General features: G+C 35.1%; 6 protein-coding genes across 12 annotated transcripts; 3 read left to right on the top strand and 3 right to left on the bottom strand.

Annotated features, from left to right (window-relative positions):
* Positions 1-503: 503 nt before the first annotated feature.
* Positions 504-1802, bottom strand: LOC105208908 (serine/arginine-rich splicing factor 4). Its single transcript, XM_029038111.2, has one exon. The coding sequence runs from the start codon at positions 1628-1630 to the stop codon at positions 569-571; it is 1062 nt and encodes a 353-aa protein (XP_028893944.1). The 5' UTR covers positions 1631-1802; the 3' UTR covers positions 504-568.
* Positions 1803-4042: 2240 nt separating this feature from the next.
* Positions 4043-5898, bottom strand: LOC105208909 (inactive pancreatic lipase-related protein 1). Of its 2 annotated transcripts, none has more exons than XM_029038110.2 (6): positions 5727-5898; positions 5480-5651; positions 5194-5366; positions 4742-4957; positions 4480-4680; positions 4043-4404 (listed from the first exon to the last, which is right to left on the bottom strand). In XM_029038110.2, exons 1-6 carry the CDS (start codon positions 5755-5757, stop codon positions 4187-4189), a joined length of 1011 nt encoding a protein of 336 aa, XP_028893943.1. In that variant the 5' UTR covers positions 5758-5898; the 3' UTR covers positions 4043-4186. The 2 variants fall into 2 exon arrangements, with proteins under 2 accessions (XP_028893943.1, XP_011177304.1); XM_011179002.3 differs by having other exon boundaries at positions 4049-4404; positions 5194-5423; positions 5727-5889.
* Positions 5899-8422: 2524 nt separating this feature from the next.
* On the top strand, positions 8423-11703 carry LOC105208910 (influenza virus NS1A-binding protein homolog). Of its 3 annotated transcripts, none has more exons than XM_054232589.1 (6): positions 8423-8472; positions 9740-9899; positions 10113-10399; positions 10472-10697; positions 10950-11051; positions 11299-11703. In XM_054232589.1, exons 2-6 carry the CDS (start codon positions 9798-9800, stop codon positions 11563-11565), a joined length of 984 nt encoding a protein of 327 aa, XP_054088564.1. In that variant the 5' UTR covers positions 8423-8472; positions 9740-9797; the 3' UTR covers positions 11566-11703. The 3 variants fall into 3 exon arrangements, with proteins under 3 accessions (XP_054088564.1, XP_054088563.1, XP_028893945.1); XM_054232588.1 differs by lacking the exon at positions 8423-8472 and adding an exon at positions 8476-8519; XM_029038112.2 differs by lacking the exon at positions 8423-8472 and having other exon boundaries at positions 9342-9899.
* A 349-nt stretch (positions 11704-12052) lies between these two features.
* Positions 12053-13594, top strand: LOC105208912 (p21-activated protein kinase-interacting protein 1-like). The gene is made up of 4 exons (XM_011179009.3): positions 12053-12347; positions 12411-12932; positions 12995-13071; positions 13125-13594. The coding sequence occupies exons 1-4, from the start codon at positions 12141-12143 to the stop codon at positions 13558-13560; spliced, it is 1242 nt and encodes a 413-aa protein (XP_011177311.2). The 5' UTR covers positions 12053-12140; the 3' UTR covers positions 13561-13594.
* A 1669-nt stretch (positions 13595-15263) lies between these two features.
* Positions 15264-24216, bottom strand: LOC105208913 (histone deacetylase 6). Of its 3 annotated transcripts, none has more exons than XM_029038077.2 (12): positions 23611-24216; positions 22431-22616; positions 22211-22341; positions 21199-21382; positions 20989-21125; positions 20766-20900; positions 20011-20711; positions 19433-19937; positions 19170-19365; positions 18064-18681; positions 17826-17913; positions 15264-15879 (listed from the first exon to the last, which is right to left on the bottom strand). In XM_029038077.2, exons 1-12 carry the CDS (start codon positions 23617-23619, stop codon positions 15503-15505), a joined length of 3267 nt encoding a protein of 1088 aa, XP_028893910.1. In that variant the 5' UTR covers positions 23620-24216; the 3' UTR covers positions 15264-15502. The 3 variants fall into 3 exon arrangements, with proteins under 3 accessions (XP_028893910.1, XP_054088559.1, XP_011177314.1); XM_054232584.1 differs by having other exon boundaries at positions 15669-15879; positions 17758-17913; XM_011179012.3 differs by lacking the exon at positions 17826-17913 and having other exon boundaries at positions 15669-15879; positions 18109-18681.
* Positions 24217-24373: 157 nt separating this feature from the next.
* Positions 24374-27069, top strand: LOC105208914 (solute carrier family 35 member E1 homolog). 2 transcript variants are annotated; one of them, XM_054232586.1, is made up of 5 exons: positions 24374-25074; positions 25596-25804; positions 25859-25984; positions 26049-26358; positions 26427-26590. In XM_054232586.1, the coding sequence occupies exons 1-4, from the start codon at positions 24741-24743 to the stop codon at positions 26352-26354; spliced, it is 975 nt and encodes a 324-aa protein (XP_054088561.1). In that variant the 5' UTR covers positions 24374-24740; the 3' UTR covers positions 26355-26358; positions 26427-26590. The 2 variants fall into 2 exon arrangements, with proteins under 2 accessions (XP_054088561.1, XP_011177315.1); XM_011179013.3 differs by having other exon boundaries at positions 24535-25074; positions 26049-26288; positions 26427-27069.
* Positions 27070-27091: the final 22 nt, after the last annotated feature.

Below are 27091 nucleotides of genomic sequence, written 5' to 3' on the forward strand. Positions count from 1 at the left end.
GGTAGGCAATAGATTTTGTAATGAAAATAATTTTTTTTTAATATCGCAGAGGAATTCTTAAACAGCGCGCCATAGTAAAAAAATAATGAAAAAATAATTTAATCCCGAAATTTGAAAAGAACAATTTTTCGAAACAATTTTAAAATTTTTTTATTACCATCTGAGTAAGAGTTTCGACTCACTTACACATTCTCTCATATATGAAGTGGTGAGTCCGCACAATCGTTGGGGTTTTAGACCCACGATTAATTTTACTGACTTAAAAACAGTTCAGCTCCTTCAGATGCTAATCTTTAGATTAAGTAGTTTTCCTTTATTTTAAATAAGAAGACATGTTTTTTACATTTATTTGTATATATAATATTTCCTTTATTATATTATTAGATATTGCATATAACTGGATATATGGTATAATATTTCTTCTTTTTTTTGCTTTTTGTTTTTTTTTTTTGTTTGTTATTTATTTTTATTTTATTTTAAGACTTTTTTATATGATGTATATGTGGATAAATATGAATATGTCAATGTATATAGTATATAGTATAAAGCGTCTCCTCCACTACTCCTTCTAATGACGCGGCTCGCTGTGTGCTCTCCGTCTGTAGTTGGGCACTGCGTCATAATATACTGGCATCATACGGCCGCGAAGTCCCTCCACCTCACCGCGTTGTTGCATAAATGCTGGTTCTCGTATATCTGAAAAGACACTATTATAGGGACGTCCCGTTGAAGGCCTACCTGCGTATTCGTCGCCGTAACGGTGGCACTCATTGCGTGCAATATGAGGACGATCTCCCGAATGTGAACACCAATAATATGGCAAATTTGAATATACATGGTGTGCATGCGCTTCCTTGCCACTACCAGCCGCACCATGTTTTGCTTGCTCCTTAGCGCTCTTGTGCTTTTTATGCTTACGTTTTTTCTTGTGATCGCCTTTATTGCGATGATCGTGCGAATGAGAGCGTGATCTTCTACCTCCTCCACCGATTACTGCGGGTCTAATATGTGATCGCATGTGTCGATGGTGCGGCGGCTGCTGATGACCATGTAGAATGGGGGGAGCTGTTTGGAGGCTGGCGCCACGAAAAAACTGCGACAATTGACGCAACTCCAGATCACGCGTCTTGGAGTGGCCGCGTGAGTGTCCGCGAGAACGTCCACGTGAATGACCGCGAGAATGACCACGAGAACGTCCACGAGAGTGCGAACGTGAGCGTGAACGATCACGTCCACGTCGATTGCGTCGTTCATGATAATGCTTACGTCCATGATGGCGCTTCGAAGGTTTACCCACTTCGTTGGTCAAATCGATAAAGGCTTCACCATCAGTGTCACTAGAACTCGAACTCGAACTAGTACCACTGCTAGAGCTCGAACTGGAGCTAGAGCTCGTGCTAGAACTTGTGCTGGAGCTGTCCAAATGTTTCGACTGTTTATGCTTCTTCTTCTGCTTTTCATTCGACGCTTCCAATCGTTTAATGGCTTCATTTAGCAATTTCTGCGCTTTATACGCTTTCTTCACTGCTTTTTGCAATAATTTTTGCTCTTTACCACTTCGCTTTGATTTGTCCGTTGCCGGTTCGTGACTACAACACGCCGCCTCCGGATCAATCATTACAGCTTCCATGATCCTCCACGCTATGTGATATTTGTTGGAAAATAAGACACTGACTTTTTAAGTTTTTCCTCACCTTTGTTATTGTTGTATTTTCTGCACAAAAACACTTTACTTTGACTTTGTTTTCACTGTTTTCCCCGTCGATTGCGTTGCTCAACTGCTGCTGCTTGCTCGGCTGCCGGCCACTTTTATACACAAACAAAACGTTGCGAAAACGTTTCGAGTTCGTCTGCTCAACGTTCACCGATTGTTGTTGTAGTGAGCGGCGGTCATAGCGCCACGCGTGACTCATGCGCCAACGTTTGTAAACGTTTGCTTTAATTCACTTTGGCGACTAGTTGTTGTTGTAGTGCACATATTGCTGATAACAACAATCATTTCGGTGGGTAGATACTTGTAATTATTTGTAAATAAGCTGCAATGCATTTTGATAATATTAGCTTAAATTGAAATGCATAGGAGTACATAATATATATATGTAGATATGTTTGCGCGAAAATATACATATGTACTTATATACAAAAACATAAGTATGAAAAATTTAACATAACTGTATATACAAATATATATAAACGTGCCGACAATTTATAGACATTCAGAGAGAATCCTTTTCTTCTTATAGTGTGCCTTGGTGCTAAATAGGGTCATTCCCTAGCACCCATACACCTAACAGTAGGTTTTTCAAACATCGGGTAGAATTAATGTCCAGTTTTCTCTCTGGTTCGTCAGCTATTGTACAAGCGATATCTGAGTAAAAATTTAAAATCGTATTTTCCAGCACTTTAAAAACGCAGAATTTATAAATGGGAATTGCCGGACCATATTATCTATATTATAAATCTCACAAATTACTATAATCTTGCTAAAAATTAAATCTTAAAACATATATATAGAATAAAGGTAGATAGACATAGTACAACTAAAAGGTTCTAAATTTAAACAAGTTAGGAAGGACTAAGTTCGGGTGTAACCGAACATTTTATACTCTCGCAATTTATTTATTTAACTTTATTTATATTATATAATACACAATTTGACCCACATATTCGTCATATATATTGTATAAAGTCCATTGAAAGTTGGAAACCTTAATATTAGGTTAGAAGCACCGAGGTCCTCGTGTTCGATATATGGGGCCTTAAAAACCTATGGTCCGATTTCGGCGATTTTTATAGTGTGGGGCTGTCACACTATTAACATAGTATTTGCGCAAAGTTCTGCACCGATATCTTCACTAGTGCTTACTTTATATATTATAATGTAAACGATTCAGATCGTCTTCAAAGTTCTGGTATATAGGAAGTAGGCGTGGTTGTGAAGCGATTTGGCCTATTTTCAGAACATATCATTGGGATGTAAGGAAACTATCACAAACCAAGTTTCATTGAAATCGGTCGAGTAGTTTCTGAGATATGGTTTTTGACCCATAAGTGGGCGACGCCACGACCCTTTTCCATTTTGGAAAAAAATCTGAGTGCAGCTTCCATCGGCCATTTCTTATGTGAAGTTTAGTGTTTCTGCCGTTTTTCGTTAGTGAGTTAACCCCCTTTTAGTAATTTTCAACCTAACCTTTGTATGGGAGGTGGGCGTGGTTATTATCCGATTTCATTTTTGGACTGTATTAAGAAGTGGCTAAAAAAAAAGGACTGCAGAAAGTTTGGTTTATATAGCTCTATTGGTTTCTAAGATATGTCAAAAAACATATTTGGGGGCGGGGCCACGCCCACTTCCCCAAAAAAATACATCCAAATATGCCCCTTCATAGTAAGATCCTTCATACCAAATTTTATTTCCATAGCTTTATTTATGGCTTAGTTATGGCACTTTATGTGTTTTCGGTTTTCGCCATTTTTACAGCTTGCACAGACGGACGGACGGACGGACAGACAGACATTCGGATTTGAACTCCACTCTTCAGCCTGATCACTTTGGTATATATAACCCTATATCTAACTCGTTTAGTTTTGGGTGTTACAAACAACCGTTATGTGAACAAAACTATAATACTCTCTTTAGCAACATTTGTTGCGAGAGTATAATAAAAAGTTTGACTAAAATTTCGTCTTCAAAGAAAGTACCTTCGAATTCCTCGTTACTATACTCTTACAAAAATTTATTTGCTGGAGGATTTTTTGTCGAAGATGAGCTTTTTTATAGTAATGGATATAACTAATATTCTCAAATGTCGAATGTGGAAACTTTCCCATAAAGAATGAATAAATCTTATTTGAGACCAATGACCGTATAAAGGGTTAAAATAGATCTTGGGACAACAGTTATTATAGAACTAATGTACTGGTGGTTCCTAAACTATCTACAAAGCGTATAATTGCGAGAACTTCGGGACAATCAGAAGAAATATTAGGGGATTCTAAAAATTCTGAAATATCATCGGAAGCCTTATGTTTATACAGCTAATTTAGGTAAAGTACTTTACAGTTTCATTTGCTTTATTTCCACATATATTTAAACACATTTATTATATTGAATAGCACTCTCCCCTCCATACATAAACTGCGTTTTCGTAGAAGACAATCAAGCGGTCTCCTCAAAAATATATCTCCATTAGGCCAAACCCAAAGCGAAACCTGGTTTACTTCCCGTCTTCAAATAATATATGCCACGCGCACTCAACGGCACAGGATCACCCATTAGTATCTTAGTTCCTGTACAATTACGACCGATTAACTCTTTCAACGATGAACACGGTGCAGCATAGAAACCCTTTTCACTATGTATAGATTCCGCAAAGTACTCATACGAACGACCGTGACTGCAACCGGCTGTGGGAGGGCAAAAGAGAGTATATAAAAAACTTAAAATATTATTAAATAAAAGGAAAGCTATTTTTCACGCACTAAATATTTGAGAAATTTCCGTGCAGCCCGGTTGCGGTGCGCCGCCGCCATTCGGATAAAAATCCACAAAACCGATGGGTTCACGAAAACCCAAAACACCGCCACAACTATGTATGACATCAACAAAATCCGCATCCGAGGCGTCTAAGTGATGCTCGGGTCCGCTGCAGTTCTCAAAGGCCGGTCTGGCAGGATCGAGACCTAAATTTTGGTGATCACTTAGTTTAGTTTGTGCAGTGTCAATGAGAGAGCCGTGTCTCACCTGTGATTCTGCCAACGCGATATTTCGTGTAAGAACCAGCATAACCCATTATATGCGCACCTAAGCTATGTCCAATGAGGTGTATACGCTTGGAATCTGCATCCTTTTCCTCCACCAGTAGATCAATTAGTTTAGCAACAGCTCGCCCCACTTGCACAGTGTAACGTGCTGGTTTCAGATAGTAAATATTATCCGCTTGATCGCGCCAATTGATTGCTGAAAAGCGCACAAATTTTATTAAGCAACCGTTAAGTTATTGATAATGAAAGAAGTTCTAAGGAAATAGTAGTTTATCTATTAGACTTCTAAAAGTGTCCGCTCCTTCAACTTTAATATCCCTTGGTACTTTCTCTGTCGAGTTTGGCCGGAGAACATTTTCTGTTTATGTCTGAGTACATCGTCATCCCTGTGTCAAGCATTGACTTTGCTTCGCATTCAACACTGAGACTTACCGAAAATATTCAAATTCCCACGCATCGTATATGCACCGCGTATAGATTGTATCGAATCACTGGTCGTACTCGACTTCCAACCGTGTACCAGAATTTTCGTATCCAAATCCGCATTGAATTTGCCCGCCATCTCTTCCCAAGTATCACGTTTGTGTCGGCTATGCCTGCCCTCGCTGCTGGTATGATTCGCCACGGATATTTGCATTGTTGTTGGATTGGCCGTATTTTCTCTGTAAATGAGTAAATTTATTCCGAATCCGAATTTACAGCCGAAAGACTAGAGTACCCATCAAAGAGCTCCACATTTACAAAATCGGGCAAATCATCTTGTTGACTATCCTGGGGTGGTTCAGTTAAATAGGCAACATGAGGATTGCCATCACCATCTGGCATCCACATCCATGTGCGGCCATAGTCTTCCTCGTCGGGTGCCATTTCGGCGTGGCACAAGGCAAGCACTTGTCGAAAAAATTATTTAAAAGTAAAGAAATATTTTTATTCCTCAATATAATGTGATGAAATCCAATCTTTACCCAAAATTGTTGTTAAAAAGAGCAGGCTCATAATTTTTTCTGTTATTTAGTCGCTGATGGTTCAAATTAAACTGAAAATTTATTTTTATTTTTAAATACTTTATTTGAAGTGAAAATTATTTCATGCCCTTATCGGCTACTAAAAGGCCTCCAATTACACACGAAACCCGATTTCCGCAATGCCTAACCGCCACCTGCTGTTAAATAGGTTAGATAAGTGCGCATAACATTGAGACGTAGACTAGAAAAGAATGCAAAGCTACCAACAATTTATTAGTATAGTGTACTAAAAAAACAATTGTATTATTATTTAACGACGGTTGAATAATTATAATTATGCTCTTTTGGAGATTATACAAAAGTACTTCAAATTAAGAGAAAATTTAATGGAAATTGTTTTCTTTGTCGTATGATTTCTTTAAATTAATATAAAAGTTAATATATACGTTGCTAAATGGGATCTAGTCAAATATGCTACCTTCTCACTTCATTACCGACCTATTAAATGGTGCAGAAGCTTCATCTAGGTCCCAAAAGCTCGAACCCCAAGCTACATCCAGAAATTTCACCACAGAGCTCTTTTCTAAGCGCTATTTCAAACAATGAACGAATCTAACCTCAACGATGGACATTCTATGAATGCAGCCATTTGATCAATGAAAAATTTTCATCTACTGCGGTGACCCTTAATGGGAAAGCACCGGAGCACCCATTTTTGTACCACATTATTGGAGCTCTGTAAACCATTTCTTAAATCTCATACTTGAGTCACACAACCAGTTCTGAAACTTCATTTATCTGGAGTTAACGAAACCATAAAACAATTTCGGATTACGAATAGTATTATATTTTACTTTGATTATGTAGTTTTTATAACATTTTTTGTTAAGTTCCTCAAACTGTCGACGCAATTTAGAATATTTTAAATAGTCAACAAGAGCTCCAGTTTTTTTTATAAAGTTTAAAAGCACGAGCTTTTTTATTTTTTAATTTACATATGTAGCTCATTCGAATACCACAAATTTGAACTTTTTCTTTTGGTAATAAAACATTTCGGAACAAATCTTTCAAAAATATTAAAAATTGTTTCATTAAAATGTGATACATTTAATTCAATATTACCACTGTAATCAGGCCAAATCAATTTAGAAAGTTCACAATTAATCTTTTTGAAGTTAGCTTTCGCAAAGTTGAACCGAGAACAAAAGTCCTGTTTGTTGTATATAAGTAATTCGTCTATGATTTCGATATTAATTTCCAAGGCAGGGTGATAAGAGTCCTCTGGCAAAACTAAAGGATCAGATCGGACCACAGAAACTGTTGACGTATTATCAACATAGACCAAATCTAAGAATTTACCAAACTTGTTCGAAATTAAGTTAATTTGGTTAAGACCCATCTCAGACATTTCTTCCAAAAACTCATTAAAGCTTAAACGAGTGCAAAAGGGGTAATGCAATCGTCAACAGATTTCCAAGATACACACGGTAAATTGAAATCGCCTAGAACAATTATGTAATCAGTATTCTTAGCAATTGAAAAAAAAACATTATTTATTAAAGAAGCATGATGCATATATACAGGTAAGTCCGATTGAGGCGGTATATAAGATAAAGTTAGGTAAATAGAACATTTATTAATGCAAATTCGTATGCACTTAAATTAAATAAAGTCCGCATGAGGAACTTCTACTTCTTCAGATGGAATTGAAGAATGCACAGCATATAGTAATAGGACATCAATATCGTTCATTTTTAATTTCGACGAGATGTAAAACTTTATATCTTCGATTGTGGTATCCGAAGCGAATCTCGAAACGAAAATTGATTTTCGATGAGGTATTACTACCAAATTTTTTGCCACAAACTCAGAGTTAATAGGAGGCGGATCCTGAATAGGTTTCCGCTTAAGGTTATCGGTAATTATTTTCGAAAGATTATGCACTTTTGAAGAGGAAGGCTTCTCTCCTTGAGGGCAAGGAGATGAGAGATTAATATGGTCTAATTTCACCGGTGATATACTTTTTACGGACAAAGTGGCAGGTTCTTCATTAGACGGACGTTTACGTATATATATATATCATATTCTAAATAATTTGAAAGGAAATCTGTTTTTCCTACGAGTGTGCCTCTGTGCCAAAATTGCTCAAAATCAGGCCAATTTTTCATCTAGCTCCCATATACTTTATATTTGGATTTCCAAACTTCCGGTGGACTTTATACCGTATGTATCGGTTAGTGTGTGTGCGAGATATGTCATACCCCTGACAGATGGCGGCGTTAATTCGGATTAACTGCTTTAATCGGGGTTAATTCGAGAGTTATCTCAGTTAACTCCGTTTGCTAACTCTCATTTAATTCTCCAAATTGTAGAGAAATTAGTGGGAGTTCGTGGCATTTTCATTGGCAACATTGTTAAATATGGCACTCATTCAACTGACGCACAGTGTACATATTTCTAATATATATCCGCACATCGTGATTTATTATTTTATTACTCTCTCGTCAACTCGTACGATTCGCAAAAATTTCAGCGATACAGAAGTGATGTATTCTATATGCATATGTATTATGTGTGACTATGTATGTACGAAGAGAGACCTCAGCTGAAACAATTATGTTATAAAATGTATATACATATATATTTATAATATAAATTCATAAATCGTGCAGTCATACCGACTTATTAGTCGTATTTGAAAGAACTCGGTTTTTGTTCAGTCTCTTCTTGTGTTTCATTACGAAAGGTTGGTGTCAGTTTTGGGTGGCAGCATTCGATTTCTTTTTCATTTTGGTGCGGGAATCCCCGAATTTTTTATACGTGCATACTCACATACAATTTGTTTATGAAGTTATAAGTTTAAATATTTAGTGAAATTAAAAAACAATAGTGAAATTAAGTAAATTGTTCAGATATAATTTTAAATATAAAAAGCGTGGACGAAGAATGATCGGGGTGGCGTAAAAAAAAGCATAGCAACAAAAAAAAAATAGTCCGTCCGTGATTATTTTCTTCAGTTCCACCTCCTTTGATTTAATAGGAAAATTCGTTTCGATAAATTTCACAAACGTTTGAGGCAAACATGTTCGATGCTTGGTGCTATGGAACGCTGTTGAGGTCATCACAAAATGAATGCAGTTAAAGAATCCATTTTTGACAAAATGCTAAGCTCGGATTTCCAACTTTGAGTTAATTTCAATTCATAGCCAAGCCAAGCGATCAGAGTGTTAATTCTTATATATAAAGTATATTAAATAGTCTCCTATATATACCGGCAAAATAACCTATTTCAACCTACGTGATCTAGTAAAAACCGATGCAAGTGAGCGGTTAGACCAGTGGTCGGCACGAAAGGAATTGTGACTGTGTAGGTGAGCACGAAAGAAAAGATACCCAGTGAGAACTCTGTAACCTCCCATTTTGAGAATGTTTTCCATTCTTTTTCAAAAAACATGAATTTTCGTACTCGTTTTTTTCATTTTAGTTAATTTATTATTAAAAGAAATATATTAGATCACAAAAACATTAGCTTGTTGTCTTTAAACAGCCTAAATTTATAAATATAAGGTATTTCGAGCAGGGAACTTGTGCAAAGTGCCATAGTCATGCGCGGTGTTGTTCGGACAACGACTGAACGACTGAACGACAGAGCGTAAGCGTACGTGTGATCTGAGTCGGCACAATTGTGCCAAGCAGAGCCGAACACTGGGTTAGACCGATAATAGAATGATGTCAGCAGTAGTGCTACGTTATTCTCTAACGCTATTGAACGTGACAAGTAGGGATCGGTTGCAAAGTATAATATATGTATATATAGTGTTCGTCTTCTCCTTACACAATTGAAGGAGACAACCGTATAAACGAAACGAACTGTCAAACGTCATAGTTCATGACGTCACGAACATATATACTGTCAAACGCCACTGCCATAAACATAACTGTACAAAATTGTCGAAAACTCTAGCTCCATGAATAGTACACCCTTTTAAAATTAACATATATTTACACAACAGTCTTCCTACTACTGACGAAACAAAAAACGCCACACTACCGCACAACACAACATAAAGAATGAGTAAAAGACTGGAGGCGGAGCACTGCCATGAGCCACCAGTACCATTTAAAAAATACAAGAGCAAAATTTCGGAACTGCTCGTAATGGATATAGAAAATGTAATTACATAAACATTATACAATTTACACTTATAAACATATACAGTTGAACTTCCCTAACTCGAATCACCATAATACAAGTTGGAGAGGCTTCCGAGTTATGGAAGGTAATTTGTATGAAATTTTACTTCCATTGTCAATGCATGAGTTCGAGTTATGGATGTTCTACTGTACACAGTTTAACACTAACACACACATACATATACATTGCAGGAACGATTAAACTTTGTGAAAATCGTGCCCGAGAGGCGAGTGATCTCTAGCTACCCTTTATGTCACATACGGAATGAATTATTTCATGTGGTCACGCAAAACAATCACATAGTCCTCATATCACAAGAATCGGAAGCTATTTATTCACTCGATCTCAACAACAATATGGGTAATTTCAAATTCTGGGAGGCCCAAAGTATTGGTGGAACCGGTGCTATACTCCATGGATTGCTTTATGTTATCTGTGGACAAGACCGTTATAAAAATACCACACAACTCATGGAATGGTAATGAAATGTTGTAGAATTTCTTAAATACACATTTTTCGCACTTAAGTGTACACGTTTATTCGTCTACAGCTATGATATACAAACGAAAAAGCGCTTATCCAAGAATATTCCTAAAATGAATTACTTACTCAACGGTGTCGGTTTAATTGCGCACGAAGACACTGGCCGTTTATATGTCATTGGCGGCCGTAATGAGAAGACCAATATAAATGTATCAAAAGTGCAAGCCTACAGTGCAGCTAAAAATACTTGGACGGAATTGCGTTGCATGAAATATGCACGTTACAGACCCGCCGTAAGTACAACCAGATCAGTGAAAGCTGATCAGCTAGTGAGACGAAGAACAAACTGGAAGAGTAACACCGTAACAACGAAAATTCACCAAAACTCATAACGACATTTTTAGTTAATATAGATGGGCTCAATTAAATTTTACCGATTTTGGTCCCATTATTTCGATGATTTCAGTGTCTCTACGTTTGTTCTTTGTTTCGCCATGCATTTAAACAAGCCGCGAGAAATCTTCGAAATCTCTTCATAATTACAGTTGGTTGTCTATCTGAACTCTATTTACGTCATTGGTGGTTATGTGGAAAATGGAAAAAGTTATATGGAACGTTATGACATCGTAGAGGACACTTGGAAACGGGTTTGTCGTAATAATTTTGCTTGAACTTCAGTTGTACTTTCATAACTCGAATCACCACAATCCACAAAAAAACTTTGAATTAGAGAGACTTCCGGTTATGGAAGGTAAATTGTATGAAAATTGACTCAAGAATTCGAATTATGGAGAACTTCAAGTTATACACGTTCAAGTTATGGAAGTTCAACTGTACATTCTCGGTTTTAGCGCTCACAAAAATTACAATGAAAAATTTATTTTATTTTTTTAGCTTGAACCATTAAGCGTCATGTATGCTAAGGTCGAAATCGCAAAAATTTCCGCAATTGTTTATGAAGGACGAATTGTAGCTTTTGGTTTGACTCCCGACTTTAATGTCGTCATAGAGGAATATAATCCCGATGACAAAGAGTGGAGACAGGTGCTGCTAAATTGTTCTTCACACACGCCAATTCTGTGCGATATAACTCATTTGCATATTCCATTTTCAAATGAAACGCGTCAGCCTTTATCAGCGTATGATATTAGATATCAATAAGACTTATTGAAACCTCTCTGAGATTTAAAAAATATCATAACTACTAAATTTTTACTGTTTTGATTATTGTACTTTTGAATTAAAAACTGTGCAATAAATAAAGACTTTCTCAAAAGAGAAAGAAATCTCAAAAGAGAATTGGTAGTAAACATTATTAAAAAAAAATAAATAAAAAAAAAGAAATTAAAAAAAAATGGGAAAAGGCGCGCTCAAAATTTCAAAAAAAAAGGTGAAAATATTAGAAAAATGGTTAAAAATTCATCTGAATGTTAGCCATGCTTCAAATCTCTATGAAGATAAACTTCTTATCGACTAATAGCGCGCTCTATCAGTTGTAATCACCGCCGATGGTCTAAGTTAGCTTAAGTGGTTAGCTCAACTAAATTACTATTCTTGAAATTTTTACAAAATGTAAGTTTTTATGAATTTAATACAATCGTTAATCGATATAACTGCTTGAAATATCGATATACTTGGTGTCTGCTTTAGTGTGTTTCGTTTCTCATTGTATTCCCCACGTGCTAAACAATTGTCAACCGGTGTAGAAAACATTCAAATATAAACATTACCGAGCGATGGAAGTAATTGTTGGAACTTATGAGGAATTTCTCCTCGGTTATAAACTAGTGACAAATGAAAGTGTAAGTTTTGTGCAATCATTTGCGGATAAATCGCATGCAGGTCCACTAAAATGTCTAGCAGTACATGGGCACTATGTGGCTACTGGCGCCACAGATGACCGTATCTTCCTCTACGACATGCGTTCGAGAAAACAAACAAATGTGAGACTGAAAACAAGGCAGGAAGTGTATTTATTTCTAATTCATGTATTTTATAAATTTTAGATCATTTTAACGCATGAGGGTACCGTCAACGCATTGGCTTTTACGCCCGACAGCTCACATTTGTTGTCAGGCGGCGATGATGGGCGCATGATTGCGACGCGTCAAAACACTTGGGCCACAGAGGGTAATTGGAAGGCGCACAAGGGTGCAGCAGTCAATCAAATCAGTTGTCATCCGAGCGGCAAGCTGGCACTATCACTGGGCGCCGATCGTGTATTATGCACATGGAATTTGGTGAAAGGACGTGTAGCGTATCGAACAAATTTGAAAAGTCGCAGCACGTTGGGCACACAGCCAGATTGTCTGACGTGGTCGCCGACTGGTGATTACTTTACCTTATGTGGTTTTCGTGCCGCTGAGATTTGGTCTATTAAATCGGCAGATGTTTTGTTGAGTCGAAAGACAAAAGAAAAGCCGATATGTGTTTGCTGGGTAGCCGATGAGATGTGTTTGGTTGGCTTGGAAAATGGTAAAATATTGTGGCTTGAAGTGACAGAAGACGAGGAAGAAGAAGAAGAAAAGGTAGTACATTAGAAAACAAAAAAAAACAAAGTGTTGTTTATAGATCATTTTTATTTTGTTAGGAACATGTTACAGAAGCACACAGCACAAGAGTAAAAGTGATGGCTTTCCATAAAGACACGCTAATAACAATATCAAGGTGAGTAACCTAAAAACAAAAAACTAAACACTTATTTTCACAAATATTTGCAGCGCTGGTGAAATGAAAGCATGGCAAGTGGATGTAAATGAACGGACATTGCAACTGCTGTGCACAACCAATATCGGTTGTCGTCCGACCTGCCTTAGTATCTTGGATCTAACACAATTCGGTGGCGCATTCGTTTTGAAAAACAACGACGTCAAAGAAGACAAAAAGCAAGTGCATATTGTACCAAAGAAAACAGCCAAGCAGCCAGAACGTGGTGTTGTAACTATTGAATATGAAGAAGATGAACACGACGAGCAGGAGCAAGAAAGCAGTGATGCTGATGCAGACTCGGATGAAGCTAGTAGCAGTCAGGTGCAAGAAAAGACGAGAAAGCGAAAGGGAAAAGCTGTTAAAGGTGAACAAACACAAACAAAGAAAAAACAACCGAAACAAAAAGGACCATTGAGTAAAAAAGCAAAAAACAATAAAAATAAATAATATTTTTACATAAAAAAATTGTTAGTAAAAATAACGGTAGCGTTATTTTATTTTTTGTTGCTTGCAAAAATAACGGTAGTGTTATTTTATTTTCTATTAGAATGGGAAGTAAGAAAACCATAAAAATTAATATTTTTAAATAAAAAAATAGTTTTTGTAAAAACCGTTATTTTCTATTAGAAGAAGAAACGCTAAGAAAATGTCGATTTCAGATATATGAATTACGAACCCAAACCAATGGACGTTAATGAATTTAATATGCGTAATAGAGATTCGAAGCTTGGGAATTCAAAAAATATGTTATTGCTCCTTTAAAAGTTCTTTTTGATGCACTCACGAGCTAGTTTTTCTCAGAATGAAGATTGCTTTCTCTGAAGTGATGGCATTGCTGGTAATGTTGTTGTTTTTGTAGCGGTTACTCAAACCTGCCTGAACCGACAAGCCTAACTCAATTGTCATCGAAGTCATCTAATGGGAGGCCCAGGAAACGAGCTGTTTCAACAGGGTCGGATCAAAAGGAAAGTGGTGTTAGATGAGTGGTGTTTAGTGGGCATGCAAAGAGGTGGTTAGTGGTGGTAGGTGGTACTCTTTGTATGCAGGACATATATTGGGTATGTCGGTTAGGTAGAAGATTAACATGCAATATCTAGAACGAACTTGGCCAGGGTTTCGCGAGGCAACTCAAGCAGCTCAGTGTCGGCAATTTCTAAAACAGCTGGTACTACGATAACGGAATTGTCTCGGATTTTATCCGACCAAGGGCTGTTATTTCGGCGATCTATACCTGTTTGGATCGGTAAGTTTTAGTTTTTTTGCTTGTCTTCTCACCGCCTATGACTTGAATATGCAGATCAAGTTAATATGCCTCAAATTGGTTTTCAGTTAATTCACAAATCACAATTTATAATGTTTTCAGATGATAGAAAGCAAACAGCGAGCAATTTCAAAAACAACAACGACAACCAGCGTCGAAAATGTGCTGTTACATTTGTTTAATGAATAGGCAGATTTCTCCTCAATCAGCTGTATAAATGCACAAAATTTGCCATTTGTCACCATAACATTTTAATACGCACGTATTTCGTATTTCATAAGGCGCATTAAATTTGCTCATCTGTCGAGGCTATTAGACCCACTTGAATCAAAAAAATAACGTTTTTAATATATTTTTGATCTGTCATTTTATTAAATGATTTAATTTTGTTAAATTTTCTTTACAATAATTGCTTTTTTTTACTTTTTGTAAAAACAGTCATAATTTTAATTGCTACATACATATTTGTGTATCCGTATTTAATTTTTTTTTTTAACCAATTTGTTTTGTATAAATATATTAATTAATAATTACTTTATTAAAATAGAAATTAAATATTTTAATATAATAGTATTGAGTTTTCTTACAATCTCTTAACAGCAGATATATGTATGTAGCTTCCAAAAAAATATATTATATTCACGTCGATTAACAATAAAATGTGGTCAGCAAGCAAACTTAATAATTTGCGACCAGCTGAAGTACAACAAAATTTTCAATATCAAAATGCATGCCGACACATATAAGACATAAGAATTTTAATAATTTTTTTGTTTTTGCTTTCAAGTCTTTGGTTAGTGTGAGTAAAATATTGTGTTTTTTTTGTTTTTCTTTAATAAAAATATACAGACGTTGTCAACGCAAGTCTGCAGTGTATGTATGTATGTAGGTAGGCATGTAGTAACTAGACATACATATATGTAATTAATATATATATATATATATATGTGGTATATAAGTCTAATATATAAATCATCAACTCGACAAAAAGTAATACAACAATTTAATATAGAGGCGATAAATCAACGGCCAAAGGTACTGGGCGAAAAAATGGAAAACATGTCTAAGCGGTGGAAAAGATGTACATAAATAATTTTGTACTGTCGTCAGCAGTAGCAACTGATATTGTCAGTTGTTCGGCTCCAATTGTATGCTAAACACATGCGCAGCATTATCAGCAGCATCGTAATCATCGTTGTCGCTATCATTGCCGTTATTGCTTTTAGTATCCGTTGGATATGACCACACCATGTCTTCACCGAATTTATGACGATGCAGTAGATTTTTGTATACATGCAATTTACTGTTATCTATATAGGCCTCGCATGGATAACACCAAACGGATAAATCGCTGAAGCTAAGCGCCATCGGGTGTGCTGACTCGATGCTATGGAAAAGCATATGCTCCATTACATAACGACCACAGAGTATTTTATAACAGCTCAGACATATCCAGTTTTCGGCGGTTGATGAGCATTGCTCGCATGGCGCATTGCTATCTATGGCTGTTTTGGGAATAGAAAGAGAAAAAAATAATAATATTTCTATTTCTCAAACATTTTTGTAAAGCCAAAAAATAAGTAAAACGTAGGTCAGAAAATAAAATTAAGCTGAAAAAGCATAAAAGTACAGCGCGTGCAAAAACTGTAAGATTTTCAAAAAAAAAAATAATATAAAAATAAAAAAATAATAAATAAAGCAAAATAATTGTGTTAAACAAGAATATTTTGCTTAAATACCGTTTTTAACCTCAAATTATGAGCAGAGTTTACAGAAATAGTGGTTTAAATACCATAAACCCAAACTGAAGATATTGAATTTTTAAATTTAAATTATACTAAGAATTTATTTCGAAATTTCGATATTTTTTTCGAAAATACATTAACATTTTGAAAATTAGATCGAAATTTTTCAATTCTAAAGCATTTCACGAAAATAATAAATAAATAAATAACAAAAATATTGTCTATTGAATTAAAAGCAATAAAAAGAATAAATTATAATCCAGAAATAGGGGTGGCATATAAGAATAATCACAAATAATTGTTCGGAAAATATTATTTTTTTTTTATAGTAATATGTACATATATATAATCTTTTAAGGAAAATATTATTTTTTGTATAGTAATATGTACATATATACAATTTTTTAAGGAAAATCTAAAAAAAATATGAAAATCTATATTTTAAGGTATGACGAAATTTTAATTATGGTAAATCGATATTTATAAAATATTGATAAAAATGATTTCGAAAAATGTTTGTTCGTAAATGAGGTTCAGATTTGAATTATAATATATACCCTCTAATAATGTTCGAAAAAAATGTAATAACCCAAAATAAGTAAGTAAGTAAGAAATCATGATTTGAATAAAACTGTAAGTGTAAACAAAATATTATGAACAAATATGTTCGAAAAACACTATTAGAAATAATCGATAGAAGCGTGTAATTAAAAATTTTAAATTGTAAATTTAAACTCTCGGCATTGTAACTAATTTTTTCCAGGAGATTGATTGACAAGTAAAAAAAAATTGTATTCGCTGGTTTTCGAAGTTAGCCAAAATACAAAATCAAAATATTTGGATTCGAAGTTCGAAAAAAGGTCTTAAAAACATATTATTACAGAATAAAAAATTTTATATCGAAAAATACTGGACTGATAATAATGTTTTAAAAGTCCTTTTTTCGAACAATGAATCCAAATATTTTGATATTGGACGCTAACTTCGAAAATCGAAGAATACACTTTTTTTACTAATGACTTAATCTCCCGACAAAAATTTTTTGGTTCAATACTCAGCCGAGTGTTGTTCTGTGAAATCATTTTTAGTGGCAAAAAAATTAATTTAAACCAAATAACTTCGAAAATCCACTTTTAGCTACAAAGTGGTGAATTTCATAATTTTAATTTGCATTTTCAATAAAATACAGTTTACTAAACTGTTTTTTATAAATTTCTCCTTCTATCTTTTTTACAAATTTCGCTAACAGCCAACCGTATTGAGGAGTATAGCAAACATTATGTTTTGAAACAAGCAAATTATAAAACAATAAAATTAGAAAATTTCAAATAAATTATTGGCAACATGCATATAATGACAGAGATGTATGTGTTATAATATATACAAACACATATGTATGTATGTTGATGACTACAATATGTACATACATATATACAATGAATATAGGATAATAATAAAAACATTTCCAAAAAATTAAAACAAATATAAAATACACACAAACACACGCGCACATACGAAAAGCGAAAGAAGTAGAAGCGACAAATTTGAAATGAAAATGCGTAAACATCAAAAACAAGAAGGGAAAGCAACAATAACAACAACAATGAACAATTAAAAGTGTAACAATTGGAGACAAACCTACAAAAGTCTAGAACACGACATTGAATTAATGTGTTTTCAAACAAAACAAAAGACACGCTGCTTACTTTTCGGCGCCTCCTCGGGGCGCAACTGTTTTAAATGAGGACATGTTTTTAATGGAACAACGGCGAACATTTCGTTATTTTGCAAAGCCTGATGATGCATTTGATTTGAAGTTCATTTTTTTTCAAATATTTAATGTTTTTTTGTTTGTTTGTGAGCAGTCATGAAAAGTAAGAGAACAAAAACGTAACGTTAGTGATTGTGTTCGCGTATACATAATGCTGTTAATGATCAATTTACCTCTAAATTTTCGGTGAGAAATTCAGTTAGGGTTTTAACTTTTACCTTCGGCTTACTGCCGCTCGCCTCCAACGCCACCTCCGTATCAGCGACATTTTCACAGCCAACACCGCCTTTCGCCTCATCCGTTGTGATATCTAATTTTTTCAAAGTAGCAGAAAGAAAATCCTCATTGTTATTTTCGCCAGCGAATTGTGGCAGCCGCTTGTTGAAGACCAAACTCTTCCAATAGCGTTGCTGCACACTCAAACATTGCTGTATGGTCTCGATGCAACTGGTGTATGCAGCGCTAAGGCCACGTGCAGCATTGCCGTTCACGTGTATGGCTGGTATCGGATCACCCAGCAGTGATTTCGTGCACATGGTCATGGCATAGGATATGGAGTGAACGTTGTAGCCACCTTCCAAACACAAAATCAGACGGCCACCCGCCAGTGCGGAGAGCCAATGTGTGAAGAGACCATAAGCTTCGGGTGTTACTTTACAACCGCCGAGGGGATCACCAATGGCCGCGTCAAAACCAGCTGAGACGAGCACTAATTCCGGATCGAATTCATATGCTATAGGCATTACGAGCTGTTGGAACGCCATCACATACTCCATATCACCCATGCCTTTCTGTGGATAAAAATTACAAAAAAAATTAAAAAACAAAATAAAATAAAATGGATTGAAAAAATATAATAAAAAAGTAAATTAAATTAAAATAAGATAAAAAATAAAATAAATTGAAATAAAATAAAATGAATTTAAAAAAATATATAATAAAAAATAAATTAAATTAACAAATAAGATAAAATACAAAATAAAAGAAATAAAATAAAAAAAATAAAATAAACTAAAAAAACAAATTACATTAAAATAAGATAAAAAATAAAAAAAATTGAAAAATAAAATAAAATAAATTGAAAAAAAATATAATAAAAAAATAAATTGAATTAAAATAAAAAATAAAATTAAATAAAATAAAAAAATAAATAAAATGAATTGAAAAAAATATAATAAAAAAATAACTTAAATTAAAATAAAATAAAAAAATAAAATGGATTGAAAAAATATAGTAAAAAAATAAATAAAATTAAAATAAAATAAAACAATGAACTTACCTTATTCCACGGTATATTCACATTGAAGCCCACACCTGCACCTTTGCCAACCACATCGTGATCGGCATCTTTGCTCTTCGGAAAGAATGTGCCATTATCGTAGCGATGTATGCTTATATAGAGCACATTCGGATTCGATTCGAATATATGCTGTGTGCCATTGCCATGATGCACATCCCAGTCAATAATTAAAACGCTAAAATTCAGATTTAACAAATATAAAAATGTGACCAACATATGTAAATCAATATAACGCATATTACCGCTTAAGTCCGTGATCGCGTATGGCATAATGCGCTGCGATTGCCACATTATTGAATATGCAAAAGCCATGTGGTATATCAGGCTCTGCATGATGACCGGGTGGGCGCACAATGCACACACCGCTGCGCGCCTCGCCAGTCAACACTTTGTCGACCACTTGCAGCACTGAACCGGCCGCCAAAGTGGCACAGTCGAAAGTCTTCGGATGGAAATAGACCGAATTATATTTCTCGCCCATGCCGCGCAGCTCATCCTTATCGCTGATGCGTCGTATAAAGTTGACATGCGCACGCGTGTGCGCCAAACAGATCTCATCCGTGGTAGCGATGCGCACTGGCAATTGTTGCATGCGCGAGGTGAGTTTGTAATCGGCATGCATTTCGTAGATACGCCGTATGCGCTCCGGCTGCTCTGGGTGACCCTCCTCAAAGGTATTGCTGTGCTGCAGCATCAGTTCATCGTAAACATAGCAAACACGCACTTTGGGTGCCGACAATTTGGTTTCTAACATGATAAAAGAAAACATAAATAAAACATAACGAATAAAAAAAGTATTAAAAACCAAAAGTGAAGTTACCTTGTTTCAGGAATTGCAAGCGTTTCGCGTTCTGTGCCACCACTTCGGGTATCGTGACCGGCCCGGTGCCCCTGGTGGGAAAACGTTCCGGCAGCGGTTGACCGCCAATGAATAGCCGACTGACTTTATGCAGTTTCGGTTGTGGATTCACGTTATTCAGCTCCTCCATAGTGTACAACGGCTGGATTTGTAGACAGCGCCAGTATTGGCGGTGTGCATAAATGCAATTGAGTATTGTATCTTGTATCACTTCACTGGGTGGCTCCAATTTCTCCACCAACGTGGGGCATGTGCCGCCCAAGAGCGTGCGTAACGTGAGCGCCGCACCCTCCGATAATGAATCGAGGCAGTAGCCACCCTCCAAAACGACGGCAATGCGCGATTGTGCCAACTTCATGAGCGAACTTAGCAAATGTGGATAGAATGCGGGCGTGACCTCCATTTCACCCTCTGGACAACCTAAAGCTGCATCATAACCGGCTGATATGATGATCAATTCGGGTTGGTATTCAACGGCAACGGGTGCTACCAGCTGCTGAAATATGGCCAAATAATCGCCGTTGCCCATTTTAGTTTTATTCAGCGGTACATTGAAATTATAACCCAAACCATTGCCATAACCGATAGCATCAAAATCGGATTCCTGCAGATTCGGCCAAAAGGTGCCGTGCTCATAGCGGTGTATGGAGAAGTAGAGCACTCTGTAAATGATTTTTTTTATATTAAATACACAACAAATTCTATTATATACCCACCTTGGATCATTGTAGAAGAAACGCTGCGTACCTTGTCCATGATGTATGTCCCAATCAACGATCATTATTTTGCTTAACTTCAAAATGTCCAAAGCGTATTGTGCTGCAATGGCCACATTGTTGAAGAAACAGTAACTGAGGAATATACACAGACACATACATTCACAAGCGTTGCATACTTTCGAAACTACAGAGATACAAGTGTAAGACAATTGTAAAGTACCCATTGAATTCCGCTTTCATTGCATGATGACCCGGTGGTCTGATGATCGCCATGCCATTCTGTACATTGCCGCTAATTATGTGCTCAATTAAGTCAATGGTCGAACCGGTGGCCAGCAGCGACAATTCAAATGTGGACTGCAGCAAGTTTGAGTGCAAAAAAAATATATATTCAAAGAAGAAAACACAATTAGCTTGTAATAATACTAACCGGATGTAGGTAAACTGAATCGAATCTTGAGCTTAAATCTTCCATGCCCGCCTCATCTTGCACACCAGATGTCTGTTGCAGCAGCTCATAGTGCTCGGCGCTGTGCAGTAAGAGCACTTCATCCTTTGTCGCACGACGTGATGGAATTCTCTGACATTGTTCAATTAGTTGCAGTTCTTTGCATCTGTATTTTATAGCACAAAAGGAAAAAATATAATTTTTTTTTATAAAATATAAAATTTTTTTTATAAGATATAATATATTTTTTTCATAAAAAATTAAATTAATTAACTTGAATTTGTATTAAGTGACAAAAAAAAATTAATATTTGATGAAATAGCAATAGTTCAAATACTCGTCAGATAAAGTGAAGGCAAAGCTAGGCTTGTGTTTATCATGGCAGTCAGGTCTACATAACCGGAATGAACAAGGATTTTTATCAGGACAATTCTTCACAATTATTTGTGTTTCTGTTTTCACTCACTACAACAACAACAAGTGACAGTACATACTTTATGCTTTTGAAACCTAGTTAAGACGTTTTCAAAGCGTGGCGTTTCAAAAGTTCAAGCGTTTATATTTGGATGCCATCAGCATCAAATCACGCGGCTTTAACCGCAGGTCACGTTGTTATGATTTTTGTTGTTGAAATAAGTATGTTGTTTACTCAGCATTGCTGTTCTTATCTAAGGTGCTTTAAATTTATAAGCTTATCGGCGAAGCATCACATTAGCATCAAAATACACGGCTTTAATCACAGGTCACATTATTATGATTTTTTTTTGTGGTTGAAACAACACACTTGTTTTGTATTGTTGCTGTTATCTCACTTATTTTTAATTCGAAATACACGTAAACTTATCTACGAAACACAATTGCATTCAAGCAGCGATATAAAGACGATAAGATTAAACACTATATTATACTCAACTTCACACATACTAAGGGCTCATAATAAGATGATAATAGGTTCAATAAATTTATTTTGATTAAATTTATTTATTTAACTCACCTCTCCAGCACTCGTGTAAAACGTTCCGGTCTCTCTGGATGATTTTCGTCCCAGAGGCAACGATGCTGCGCCATAGATTCATCATATACAATACCAGTAGGCTTTTGTATTATTGTTTTTGCGTTTACAGCCTAAAGAAAAATTAATTAAAAATATAAATTTATAATTATTTAGATATAAAAATATATAAGCATTTATTAAAGAATATATGCCAGCTTACATTCTGGAAGATATCCTTCACCACTTGATCTTGTTGACTTTGTTCCTGCATTTTGAGTAATTTTGCTTTGCGTTTGGCCTCGAGTAGCGCTGCGCTCGGCTTGCTGGCTGTGACTGCAGATTTGACCATTGCGCGAGTTTGTATTTTAGCTTTTTGCGCACCACGACGTGTAACAATTGGAGAGCTCTACAGTTGGTTGTATGTATGTGTTTGATAAGAGAGATGAGTAAAGCGTTAAAAAGCTCACTAATTAGTATAACTAAGATGTGTATGTATTAATCTTTTATAATACGTATATTAGCACGCATATCAGGTAATTAGGGCAAAATTGATATATTCAAATGTTATTAAAGTTATAGAATATTTGAGACTGTGCGTGTAGTCTTGTTGCGGTGATCTAACAGACTGCGACCCGCAAGACAAAATCAATGCAATGTCAATGGAAAAGATTTCCGGTTGCCTAAGCACACCAAATAAGTGGAGGTGTTGATGATGTGGGTGTCAACAATATTGATACGAAACTGTATGTATAGTCATGGTATACTTTTATACCCAACAATTAATATTAATGATTTCTTGCAGTTGCGGTTGAAAGCACAGCAATGACATTAGTTTTAGTTGTGGTTCTCAACCATTCTCATTAAATTTTTTTCAAATTATTAATAATGCTTTATAATGTTGTAAAGTGGATATTACAATACAATAATATAACTACTTCAAGTAGCTGTGAAGCATACTTCAAAACTAACTTAAATATATACATATCAATCTTAGAATAGGTATGTAGCAACTTTGATATGCAAGAGTGATCTTGCTTTCGATTTGCTTACAAATATAGATAATAACATTGTTACAGTTTATGACCATCTAATACAATTGCTAAAAGTAAGGAAACCGGTTTCTCGCAAAGAATAAAATCACGCACAGTGGTTCAATGCACTAGCAAATTAAGACAGTAAACTATAAAACTAGTTTCAGCAATATTTTTTACCGGCAAGAGAACAAAAAGAGCACCAGAAGTTATACTTTTTGTTATTACCTAAATTTAAAACCATTTATGGCACATCAACAATACGTATGCCCATTGTTGTGTGTAGGGCCAAATTATTTTTAGTTTTCTTAGGCCTAAAAAATTTGGCAAAGGTAATACAAACGCCTCTTTATACTATGACGTACTTACCATTTTCATTCAACAAAATAATAACAAATCGTACGACTCCTGTATCGCTGTTGTTATATCGACATCAAATGTGATGGCTTTTGGAGTATACAAATTATACTTTGGACAAGTTGTAAAGAAATTCTAACAATACATTTGTTATCGTGCTTTTGTATTTATGATGTACACAACTATAGTTCTATGCAAAGAACGCGTCAAGGATAAACAAATACAAAGAACAATAATTAAAATCCTCTTATTATTGTTGTTAAACAAATATTTTACATTCACTATCGAATTTTCCTTGATTAAATATATGTGAAATGTTTTTCTTTAGTTTCTTTTTAGAGTAACGCGCCTAATCACTTAAATTCCGACACACAGACGCAAAAATGGACACACGTTTTATTACTGCTTCTTCTTCTCATTCACCCTAGACTTGTTTGTTTACATCAACACTTCTCTGGTCAGCTGCAATTTTGCAATAATTTCAATTTATGTTTTATTGTTTTAAATTTCAATTAATATTTGCAATAAATATATTTTACAATATTTGAGATAACTTTTTAATTTTGTAATTCGATGTTAATTCGTAAAAACTTCGAAGCTATATGAAAATCAGCGTGTAGTTAGCAAAACGTATTTGACAACCAAAATGACACATTTTCTGAAATAATTGCCAGATTAAGGTTCTTTTGAAAAATACACGCATCTTATACATAATTGAGGGATTTTACTTGTCAAAAATTAATGTTTTCATGCATCTTGGAGGACTGCATTATACCTTAGGAAATTCAAAGAAGGTTTACAAAATACATGTAACATCCTCTAGTTCCGGAAGCAATAAATAATGTCAGGATATGCAACAGTTTACCTGAAAAATTTTATGTACCGCTATTATTGACGAATCTAACGCCATTACCAACGCCTGGTAACCCTATGCTTGATATTTTGCAATGCCTCTCTTCTCATTTTGTCAACGTAATTATTAAAACAATCTGCCAAAAAGTCAGTTTGTTGTAGTTCCTTTATTTTCCCTTCAATTAAAGGGATGTGGTAAAAAGTGTAGAAATCTTTTCATTAAAATAAACGGCTGTACAAGGCTGCACTTGAATTGACGTGTGAGTGATTACGTAGCCTAGTGGACAAAAATGCGGAATAGTTTACAAAACGCCTCAAGCAGACATGTCCTGGCTGTTTTAACATTATGCATACTGTGGTATGTGATCTCCTCCAGCAACAATGTCATCGGGAAAATGGTATTGAACGAGTTCCCGTTCCCCATGACGGTGACAATGGTGCAACTGTGTAGTATAGCCTTGTATAGTGGACCGTTCTTCAATCTTTGGCGTATACGGAAGTACCAAAACATTTCTAGAGGTTACTATTGGCGATTGATTATTCCACTAGCATTGGGAAAGTTTCTTGCATCGGTGACATCACATATTTCGCTATGGAAAGTGCCCGTTTCCTACGCTCACACGGGTAAGTGACCAGTGATATCTGTAACACTATCTTGAGCATGCAAAATTTGGTAAACAAAATTTATTGACACGTTTAACTATTACCTTTGACGTGGTAAAGAGTGGTAAAAAAAGTACCATAATCGTCGGTAGTCTTTTTCTCCTGTTGTTTACTAATAACATGTGTAGTTTGTGTGTTAAATGATTTTATGTGATAAAGTTTAAATGTTAAAAACAATATTATGTGCTAATGTTTAAATGTGAAAATTAAAAAAAAGCGTGTAAATGTGAGTGCCAATTTTTATCTTATTTTTTGTTGTATAAGCTCAGTTTTGGCGGCTGACTTTATTATGTTGTGAATTGGTAAAAAAGTGTGTTCTTTAATATATGAATTTATTTTTAAAAAATGTTTACTGTTATCAAAGTAACGCCATATGTTTGAAAAAAAAAAATATAAATTGCGAATAATTTATAAAACTGCAAACGATTTTATTAAAAAACTAATAAGCGTCACATGTTACAATGCTTAAATATATTTTGCAGTTAAAGCGACTATGCCGCTGTTTACTGTAATCTTGACACGTTTGCTGTTTCGTGAGAAGCAACCCACTCTTGTGTACCTCAGCTTGGTGCCAATTATAACAGGTGTTGCAATAGCTACCTTAACCGAGATTTCATTCGACATGGTTGGCTTGATAAGTGCGCTCATATCGACGATGGGCTTTTCACTGCAGAATATCTTCTCTAAAAAGGTATTTATTTAAACATTTTATTTCAATTAAAACATATACTCACACATTTTTCAGGTCCTCAAGGATACCGGCATGCATCATCTGCGTCTTCTACAGTTGTTGGGTAAATTGGCGTTGATTATGTTCTTGCCAATTTGGATATTTGTGGACAGCTTTAAAGTTATACAACATCCAGCTATTGTGAGTAATTTTGACTATTTTTTAAATAAAAATTAAGTAAAAATACTTATCTGTACAATTTTAGACCAACTTCGATTATAGGGTGATTGCGTTGCTATTCACTGATGGCGTTTTGAATTGGTTACAGAATGTTATAGCTTTTAATGTGCTCTCATTAGTTACACCACTGACTTATGCGGTTGCGAGCGCCTCAAAACGAATTTTTGTGATAGCCGTGTCGCTGTTTATTCTAGGCAATCCCGTTACGTGGTTAAACTGCTTGGGCATGACTTTAGCAATATGCGGCGTATTGTGTTATAATCGGGTAATTAAAATAAAAATATTTTTATTTAAATTTTCGCACACTTTTTTTACGCGTATTGTGTTATAATCGGGTAATTAAAATAAAAATATTTTTATTTAAATTTTCGCACACTTTTTTTACACGAAAACATACTTACAGGCTAAGCAAGTGTCACGAAAGGCTGAGACGGTATTACCGCTAACGCAAAATCATCGCATTAAATACGAACCACTCAAAGGAAATTTTGACCCTTATTATCAGGGTGCAACGTCGAGTAACCTAAATGGTTTCGCCAACAAGCGTGCTGAAAAACCATACACAAATACTAATACAGTACCAACAAATAGTTTGCTGTCGAATGGGAATATGTTTCCAAATGGCAGTGCGACGACGACACGTTTACTTTTTGTTTAATTTAAAAGAAAAAATATATTTGTTTAGTAGTTGTAAGAGACAAAGCCGTTAGGTAAAGCTTAGGTAGATAGATAATATTTTTTGTTGACGCATATTAAGAAAGAAACCGATATTAAGCAAATTGTTCAGCTGTGTAAATATAATATTTTTTTACAACTAAATTCAGGAAAATAAAGTCTCGGAGTAGACGTAAAATCATTGTATGCGTATGTAATACAATAATAATTAACTATATGTATATAAATAATAACTTTTCCCAGCGAGATTTATAGCATGTAAATGTAAATGAAATGTGTCTGTAAAACAGGGCTAATTTGTATGAATTTATACTAACATTATTTTTCGTTAGCAAATTGTATGTGCAAGTATTACAAAAAAAAAAACAAAACCAAGCAATAAAAACATGTGAC

The sequence above is a fragment of the Zeugodacus cucurbitae genome, chromosome 5 (genome assembly GCF_028554725.1).
Source record: "Zeugodacus cucurbitae isolate PBARC_wt_2022May chromosome 5, idZeuCucr1.2, whole genome shotgun sequence".
NCBI lineage: Eukaryota > Metazoa > Arthropoda > Insecta > Diptera > Tephritidae > Zeugodacus > Zeugodacus cucurbitae.